We start from the raw sequence: 10,247 nt of genomic DNA on the forward strand, positions 1-10,247 counted from the left end.
TTTTATATTACTTATGACGGGCGCTATAATATATGGATCATAGGTCCAACATAATATATTTTGTGATCCTGGCCATATATAAAGATACTGTCTTGAGCAAAGTTGTTCAGGTGATCATGTCCTTTCGGATGGTGGTCATATTAGTTCAGAACTCTCTCACTACGCAGCGCTAGTGTGCATATGAGCTTGCTATATAAGCTGTATCTCAAAATCCTGGCCATATAGAAGGTTACTGTCTTGAGAAAAGTTGTTCAAGATGTCATGTCCTTTTGTATGGTGTTCATATTAGTTCAGAACTATCTCACTACGCAGAGCTAGTGTGCATGTGAACTTCCTATATAAACTGTATCTCGAGAACCTGGCCATATAGAACGTTGCTGTCTTGAGCAAAGTTGATCAAGTGATCAAGTCCTTTCGGATGGTGGTCATATTATTTAAGAACTCTCTCACTACGCGGCGCTAGTGTGCACATAAACTTCCTTAATATAGTATGTCTGGAAAGTTTGTCCATATAAGATGTTGCTGTGCAATGTTAGGGCACGAAACGGAATAGGAATGACGTGTAAAGAGGCTGTAAATCTATTTCGGACGCCATTTTAAAATCCAAGATGGCGGTCATTGATTCAAGGAAAACTGTCAAATACGCTACAATATGGGTATTTTCGGAAAGGGGATGACGTGTAGAGGCTGGAAATCGATGCCAGATGCCATTTTGAAATACAAGATGGAGGCCATAGGTTTAAGAAAAAAACTGTCAAATACCCAACAATATGGGTATTTCCGGAAAGGGGAGGACGTGTAGAAGCCGGAAATCGGACCGACTATGGACATCCTCGTATCAGTTCAGCACAGTTAACATGGACGGTGTACGGGGTAGGTTCGGCGATAATCCACTAGGAAGTAAATTTTGTCTAATTAATGTTTTAGGATATTTTGGAGCTCAAAATTTTGCCTCGCATTAATTTTCCTGCATAATGCTTACCAGGCACGTTTTATATGAGTTGTATAATGTGTATAACGTATCATTGAGCAAAATGGCAACGTTTTGACTTCTCTTAGTAAATCTTGGATTTTTAAAATCTGTTCGATATAACTGTCCAATGTGCAGAAGCTTTCAAACTCGGAGGGGTGGTAGTGGGATGGAAATATAATCCATATTCATTGTAGATGGGTCCAGTTCACTAATAATTTCATCTGCTGTAGCCGGTTCATCTCTTATGATTTCATTGATTTCACCGTGTTTCTAATCCCCGGTGCACCAAACTTTCCGTGAATTTGTTGAATTTCGGACATGATCTGCAAATCCTCGTTGTCGTCTTCATTGCATTGTGACTTCGCGAAATACGACGGAAGAATTTTCTTCAAGCAGTTTACCAACGTGCTTTGTTTTATGTCCTTTAGAACCACATCCAAGCAGTCGAAACAATTCTTGATGCTGAACTACTTTCGTGTATCCGCTAGTGAAAGGCCTTTCTCGGTTGTTTCCAGAATAAAACTGTAGGTTCTCTTGACATACTTCAGCTTGAAATTTTTGATGATGCCTTGATCAAGGGGTTGAATTAAAGACGTGATGCTTTCTAAAACAGATTTGTTTCATCACAGTTGAACACTTGATTAAGGCAATACTGAACACTTTCAATTTCTTTTTTTACCAACGATCAGTGCATTACCTTTCCGGAAATACCCATATTTTAGAGTATTTGACAGTTTTTCTCAAACCGATTGTTGCCATATTGGATTACAAAATGGCGTCTGGCATCGATTTACGCCTCTACACGTCGTCCCCTTTCCGGAAATACCCATATTGTAGAGTATTTGACAGTGTTTCTAGAACCGATGGCCTCCAACAATTTTTGTAATTACGGATCTTAAAACTTGGTGTCGCATGACCAGTTTTGGCTTTGCTTTGATTCGCCAATCGGAGTATCATTTTAAGCGACTTCATAGAAGACACCTAACCTCTAAATCGTCCAAAAAAATGTGAGAAAAATGTATTGACCGTCTTTTTTTCCAGAACGTCCCACTGTGCTGCGGCCGAGGATCCAGCTTGCCAATACCGTACTTTTACTTACTAGGTGATCTGAGAACCAATGAAGGTGCGAAGCAATCTACAGTTTTCTCAGATGACATTTCGCTTAGATTAGCCATTTTCGTGCTACGATTTATTGTTAAATATTGTATACGCCATTTTGAAAAGTTAGGCGTCAAAATGGCCGTACTGCAGCACAATACTCTTAGTGAACAATTTTGCGAAGTTTCATCATAGAGGTAACTCTAAGACTAGAAGGTCCAGAAATAACGTGCTCAACTTTTTGGCTCAGCTCTGATACTCTCTTCGGTCCCAAGCTAATCGATTCACCCCTCGAAACATAAGAAAAACCAATAACCCCTCATTTTATCTGTCAAACTTTCATAGCTAATCAAAACAAACATTACGTAGTACTAGAATTTCGACTAGAATGGGGTACGTTATCGTTTGCTTGGGACCAATAGGCTAGTCAAGTAGTGAGCCAATTTAAAATCGTTATTTTCGTATTGATTGTTGGTTTCATGTTTCTGAGAGGTAAAATCTGTAATCTGTTTATTTTATCGTTCTATCTAAGGCCGCGGCCAGAGTAGACGCGACACGCGACGCAACGCGATGTGACTCACACAAGAAATAATAATACATACCTGGGTAATAAGATTCTTTTAAATTGGTCGCAACCAGAGTACACGTGACAAGCAACCAATTCAAAAGAATCTTATTATTTATTATTATTATTTCTAGCGTGAGTCGCATCGCGTCGCGTGTCACGTCTACTATGGCCGCGGCCTAACTCAGTGACTAATAGCGAATTTGTTTTTGATTCAGTTCCAACCTGGATCGGGTATCAAGATTGGGTCTGCTCGTTGGCTGTCAAACATCAGTGTGAGCGTTTGTTTTTGTAACCTGGCTCGGGTTGAGGTTCGCACTGACAATAATCTCGGGTTCGCACGGGTTGAAACTGGTTCCAACCTGGATAATAAACAAATTCGCTATAAGTAAAATTGTATTGCTATCTCTTTTCTATCACGGAAATATTGCTCACTTCAAGCTGAACTATGCATTAGGTTCTAAGTAACCAGACTAGTTTCCACTTGCTTGCTATAAATACATTTTTTTTTTCTGAATTATGTGATGTTATAATGATAATTAGTAATTGTAATTTACAAGCAGGGGTTGTAAAGTATGTGTACAGAGAACAGACGTCCAACTTCCGTCAGAAACTTGTGTAAAGATAAGTGGGAACATCGCCGTTACGTGGCGCTAGCATCTCCTGATTTCCTCTATATATTTTGCACTTTCGGCCAATTTGGCGCTAGTATCGATAAATTATCTGTTGAAAATTGCCACTTGGCGCTACCAGCTTTAAGTTTCTAGTGTAAGTTGTGTTCTCTGTGGTAAAACATCGTCACTAAAACTTTACTGCCATCTGTTGAGTACACTGTGGTGGGTAGTACCACAGAGAACAGACGTTCAAGCTCGGTCAGAAACTTGTGTAAAATAAGTGGGAACGTCGCCGTTACGTGGTGTTAGCATCTCCTGATTTTCTCTATAAATTTTCCACTTTCGACCAATTTGGCGCTAGTATCGATAAATTTTCTGTTGAAAATTGCCACTTGGCGCTACTAGCACTTAGTGTCTAGTGTAATTTGTGCATCATGTTGTCAAAGAGGGTTTTTAAGTGGGGAAGTCGCCGTTAGTGGCGCTTGAGTCGAATAGGAATCTTTACACAAGTTTTAAGAGAAATTTTGTTCGAGCCTCCATGTCTGTTCTCTGTGGTAGTACACTGAACAGATGGCGGTAGTGTGTAAACGTCAAACGCAAGGGAATTGACCATGCGCGCCACAGGTGGCAGTACTACCAACAATCAATACGAAACTAACGATTTTAAATTGGCTCACCACTTTAGTAGCCTATTGGCACAGAACAGAAGGGGAAGTGCAAACAAATCGGTGAATCAAAAAGTGCTCGTTTTTCTGCTCAACGAGCGATGTGATGTGGTAGCGTTCCACATAGGCTTTCTATGTGCACTCACACTATCATAGCATGCTGCCTATCTTAACTACAGGCCGAAGATGCCTTCTACAGCTAGGTGCGCTAGTGTTCGCAAATGACCAGTGGAGCCACTTTCTGATTTGAAGTTCCACTCCTGTGCTATTGGTCCCAAGCAAACGATTAACGTACCCTATTCTAGTTGAAATTCTATTACTACACTATATTTGTTTTGATTCGCTATGAAAGTTTGACAGATAACATCAGGGGTGTGTGGATTCATGCAGAACATGCAGGGGTGAGTGAAATAGCTTGGGACTGCTTGGGACCGTTGTTCTGGTACTGAGTGAGCCAAAAATAATAATGATTTTCTTCGGGACCCAGTGGTCTTAGAGTTACCTCTATGGTACTACCAACCGGTGTAAACTAACGATTTTAAATTGGCTCACTACTTGACTAGCCTATTGGTCCCAAGCAAATCGATTAACGTACCCCATTCAAGTCGAAATTCTAGTACTACACTATGTTTGGTTTGATTCGCTATGAAATTTTGACAGATAAAATGAGGGGTTCGTGGATTTTCCTACGTTTCGAGGGGTGCATCGAGCTTTGGACCGAAGAGAGTACCAGAGATGAACCAAAAAGTTGAGAACGTTTCTTCGGGAGCTTCTGGTCTTAGAGTTATCTCTATGGTTAAGAGATGAACTAGCCTATGGCTAAAAATCTCGCTAATAAAAAAAAAAAATTATGGTACTACCAACTACGATACTTTTAAATTGACCGTTAAATCCTTGTTCGATGAACAACTTGCGAGTGTTATGTCTGTTTGTCTGTGATTACATGTTATAATGATATCACAGAGAACATACGTTGAGGCTCGAACAAAATTTCTCTAAAAACTTGTGTAAAGATTCCTATTCGACTTAAGCGCTACCAATGGCGACTTCCCCACTTAAAACCCTCTTTGACAACATGATGGTGCTGGCGTTGCAAAACTTACACTAGAAACTAAGTGCTGGTAGCGCCAAGTAGCAATTTTCAACAGATAAGTTTATCGATACTAGCACCAAATTGGTCGAAAGTGATAAATTTATAGAGGAAATCAGGATATGCTAGTGCTACGTAACGGCTACGTTCCCACTTATCTTTACACAAGTTTCTGGTGGAAGTTGGACGTCTGTTCTCTGTGATGATATAGTGTACTTGTAAGTTACTAGAAAAGGTTTAAACAAATGTGTTTGACTCATAAAACCTGTCGATTCTGCTTTCAGTGCATCGCAATCAGCGATTTTACGATTCGTTAGTGGTCACTCTGAGTGAACGCTCACGAATCATAAAATCGCTAATTGTGACACTATGAAAGCAATATTGACAGGTTGTTTGTGTCAAACACATACTTTACAACCTCTTCTCTTGTAAAATACAAGTACTAATTGTCATTTTATCATCTAATGATTTGATAATTCCGAAAAACATTTTTTTTTATAGCAAGTGATTGGAAGCAACCCTGGTGTTGAGTACTTGGCACTGATGAAGTCTGCAAGTAGTAGACGAAATACGCGTATCTGTCAAAAGATAAGCAATTCTGGATCAACAATAGAAAAGGGCCCATCAGCATTTGTAAACAAACCGTTCCAAAGCCCATTCCTCACAAATCGAAGTTTTCCCTATCCGATGATAGTGTTGGTTTGCGCGGGTGGCCTTCGCTTTGCGAGTAAAGGACTTTGGAACGGTTTGTTTACAAATGCTGATGGGCCCTTTTCTATTGATGATCCAGAATTATAACGGAATTTAAAGGAAAAAAAAAACCAACACACTCAAAGCTCTTCATAAAGGGATTCCTTTAAGAGGTTTGACAAATTTAAAGGATGAATAAAGTATGACAATTTAGTTTTCAGAACGTCACAATAGGCGATTTTATTAATCGTAAAATCGCTGATTGTGACGCTCTGAATGCGAAATTGATAGGTTTTATGTGACAAAAACATATACTTTACAACCTTTGCTTCCAAATTACAATTACGAAATGTCATAACAACTAATGATTTCATAATTCCGAAAAACATTTTTTATAGGGCTTTTTAATAGAAACTACACGATCGATTCAACCTCTGGTGGTGAATAGGAGAACGTCAAAAAGAGTGTTGTGAGCATCATTTTTTGCCTTGAGACAAAGGAAGCGGAACACTTTTTCACTTTTCCTGATCAATTGATTCATCTGAGATGCTCCAAAACTTAATCGACAGTTGAAAAATTTAATTCTGTAACGTTTTTGCAAACATCCTGCTGATGTACAGGAATATTTTTGTTGTGAAAAATGCAAAATTAGAAAAGTGCCTTAGTGGTTATGATCTTCCGGATTTCTTGTGTGTGGATAGTTAAGGTACAAATCAGTTCAGATCTGTGGAAAATCGTACAATAAGACAATTACCGATATATATTGGCAAGATGTTAAATGAAAAATGCTTCAATTTGCGTTGTGAAAAATTGTTATTCTGATGTAAACAAACGGTTTGGTTGACGTTTCTTCTCGAACTCACGTGGCGCACTCTACGTTGGTGGTGCATTAAAAAGGCGTATAGTTAAGGTGCAAATCATTTCAGATTTGTGGAAAATCGTACAATAAGACAGGATTTCTTGTGTGTGGATAGTTAAGGTACAAATCAGTTCAGATCTGTGGAAAATCGTACAATAAGACAATTACCGATATATATTGGCAAGATTTTGAATGAAAAATGCTGTTATTTTCGTTGGGGAAAATGCTTATTCTGATGTAAACAAACGGTTTGGTTGACGTTTCTTCTTGAACTCGCGTGGCGCACTCTACGTTGGTGGTGTATTAAAAAGGCGCATAGCCATAAGTGAGTATTGTCGCGCTTATGTTAAATTCTCATTTGGTGACGGTTGAAACGCGCCGCTCATAAGCGCGATGCGACCCCGCCCATAAGAATTATACACAGGTGTGTAACTTAGATAGTATTTTATGTCAGCGGCTTGAGGAGCGAATCCTGGATAAATAGTCGCCGTGTGTTAAATCAATTGGCGCAGTCGTACGGCCATAAACAGAATGCAGATGGTATAATCCCATTTTGAGAAATTATTCTGCCACCAGTGCTGCAAAATCTCGACAGTACACGGTGATATTGACAATTAATTATATGATTTGAGTAGTAGCTACACTGAAGATCCTAAAGATGTCGCCCCTTCAGTGGTAGGAAACTCATTTTTGCAGTATGGAGAATATCAGAAAATCCACGATTTGTGACTAAACATGCTTTCACAGAAGGAAACAAATAAACGAGTGTTTACCTTATCACCATAGTAATGTACTCGTGCAGTTTTTGTGCATCTGAAACTGCCCATAAAGACGATAATGAATAAAAACTGAAAATGTTCATGCATTTCCAAATGGTTTCCTACCATTCCCATACATTCGAAAGTGACTGGCCCTCTGGATGTGGATGATGTCAAAAACAACAAAACATGATTAATTCTGCTTTGGTCACTCATTTGAGCTAACAGTCATAGTCAAGGCAAACCATGTCAATTGTCAATGACAATGCTGTCAGTGACGAACATATGTAGATTTTTATATTAACTAAATTTGTAACGAAATTAAATGACTTGAGCAAAACAACTACATGGAGCCATTTTAGTGAATAAGCATCTACGTCCTGAACTACTTGGATAACAATAATGTGACACAGAATGTACTAAATTACACGATTTGTTACCAGGTGAATCTTTGTCATTGACGAAAAAATGAATCGATTTTGACGAAGGTTTTTTTGAGGATCAAGTCTGTCAGTGACTATGTGACGAACAATTTTGTCAATATCGCGCGAAAGTCTGTCAATGACAATGACAAATCTCAGCACTGCCTGCCACACACAATAGAAGCAACCTTGAAAGATGTTATCATCTAGCTTCTAATACGACAAACATACGATAATAGCATAGAGGTAACTCTAAGACTAGAAGGTCCCGAAGAAACGTGCTCAACTTTTTGGCTCAGCCCTGGTACTCTCTTCGGTCCCAAGCTAGTCGATGCACCCCTCTAAACATAGGAAAATCAACGAACCCCTCATTTTATCTGTCAAACTTTCATAGCGAATCAAAACAAACATAGTGTAGTACTGGAATTTATACTAGAATGGGGTATGTTAATCGATTTGCTTGGGACCAATAGGCTAGTCAAGTAGTGAGCCAATTTGAAATCGTTAGTTTCGTATTGATTGTTGATAATAGTACGTTCAGACTACAGAGTTATAACATGTTATAACGCTATTTTGATGGTGGTTTCTGTGTTGCAATTATTTGACAACCGTTATAACATGTTATAACAACACTCCAGTCTGGACAGCGTTTAAGAAACGGTTATGTACCCAAGTTATTAACGAAAAAGAAAGACGATGAAAAACATCGATCAATTTTATTGAGGACCCAATGTAATATTCAGATTGAATTATAAAAAAAAACTGGAGTTACACGAAACTCTGTGTATTTCCAGTTCCGTATGTATTTCTGATCATTATTTGTTACTTTTATCCCATTGTGAAATATTTTATAGCATGCTAAATTTTAAAACTACTGCAACAGCAGCGACACCAAAGTGTGAAGTCTTTAACCTTTGAGTTTGTTTTTGCTTACGTTGTGAGAGTGTTGAGTGAAGTGACGTTTCTCTCGTTGTCAAACCAATATCCACGTCAAAAGGTTCGAGTTGCGATAATCCCGAAAAAATAATTTGTTGAATTTTTCGTAAAATACTAGTTTATTTGCCTTCATAGTTTTATAAAAAGTTTAAGCAATGGACTCGCTAATGGTAAGTCATCGATCAATCACGAAATTTAGTTCACGTGACTTTTCTGACGGTAACGACACGGCTTTTTATGCTTCAGGAACCAACCCTGTACACGGTCAAGGGAATGTGCATCCTGGACAACGACGGCAACCGGATACTGGCTAAATACTATGACAAAAATGTATTTCCCACCGTGAAGGAGCAGAAAGTCTACGAAAAAAATCTATTCAACAAGACGCATAGGGCTAACGCGGAAATCATCATGCTGGATGGGCTGACCTGTGTGTACAAGAGTAACGTTGATCTGTTCTTCTATGTGATGGGAAGCACGCACGAAAACGAACTGATACTGCTATCGGTGTTGAACTGCTTGTACGACACGGTCACGATGATCCTGAAGAAGAATGTCGAGAAGCGAGCGGTGCTGGAGAATCTGGATGTCGTAATGTTGGCGTTCGATGAAATCTGCGATGGAGGGTAAGAAGCTGTTGATAGATTTGAGTTTTTTGAGCGGTATTCTAAGTTTGAATAAATATCCATTTTACAGAATTATCCTGGACGCCGATCCCTCCTCGGTGGTAAAGCGGGTGGACCTGCGGAACGACGACATCCCGATCGGGGAGCAAACTGTTGCACAGGTAACTAACGCAATCCATGGACTGTTTTGGTGATCCTTAAAGCCCCTCAAAAAATTCATATCTGCACAACAGTATTTGCTCGTTTTATGGTCAAACCAGTTTGCAATAATAGCATACAGCGTAGGCTTAGGTCATTTGTAAAAATCGGCATTAAAAGCTCATTTTGCACACCGAAATCTCAAAACGACTTGTTTTATTTATCGACTTTCTCTTCTTTTGCAGGTCCTGCAGTCGGCTAGGGAGCAATTGAAATGGTCCTTGCTAAAGTAAATCGTGTAGGACTACGGTGGGATTTTTTCCATTGATACTAAATAAGCTAACATTCTTCTTTAGTCTTACGCATTCTTTTAAAGTACCTAGTTAAAACAGAAATATAAACATATTACATACAAAACCTAGGTTTCAAAAACAGATTTTTAAGTGGTACTTTTGAGCTAAAGCGTTCGCAAAGAATGATATTGCAATTACGAAGAAACTCCCCTAAATGGTGATAAGCAAATGTAATCAATGGATTACTAGACGCCGATCAAGAGGATAAGAATAGATTGTGGTATTATTTTGTATTGAACACTTGAGAAACAGTAAGTACCTATCCCTCCCAGCTAGTGGGGATCGTTGAAGAGTGAAAGAGACCGTTGGTACGCGATAAGACGATATAACAGTACTACTACTGATTACTAAGAGGATAGTTCGAATGATACCTGGGACAGTATTCTTTGTGCTGTTAGACGAGGTCGAGTCTTGATACATTCGTTGAGAAAAGAGAGATATCAATCTAGAAATTATTCAA

At 39.0% G+C, this 10,247-nt stretch overlaps 1 protein-coding gene across 1 annotated transcript; it reads left to right on the forward strand.

Moving 5' to 3' along the window:
- The first annotated feature begins 8,734 nt into the window (after positions 1–8,734).
- LOC135700135 (coatomer subunit zeta-1-like) lies at positions 8,735–9,796 on the forward strand. The gene is made up of 4 exons (XM_065220579.1): positions 8,735–8,840; positions 8,917–9,296; positions 9,367–9,457; positions 9,680–9,796. Exons 1-4 carry the CDS (start codon positions 8,826–8,828, stop codon positions 9,725–9,727), a joined length of 534 nt encoding a protein of 177 aa, XP_065076651.1. The 5' UTR covers positions 8,735–8,825; the 3' UTR covers positions 9,728–9,796.
- The last annotated feature ends 451 nt before the right edge of the window (positions 9,797–10,247 follow it).

The sequence above is a fragment of the Ochlerotatus camptorhynchus genome, unplaced genomic scaffold, assembly GCF_037179485.1.
Source record: "Ochlerotatus camptorhynchus isolate MF236.1 unplaced genomic scaffold, CSIRO-AGI_Acam_v1.1 ptg000002l, whole genome shotgun sequence".
NCBI classification, from domain to species: domain Eukaryota; kingdom Metazoa; phylum Arthropoda; class Insecta; order Diptera; family Culicidae; genus Ochlerotatus; species Ochlerotatus camptorhynchus.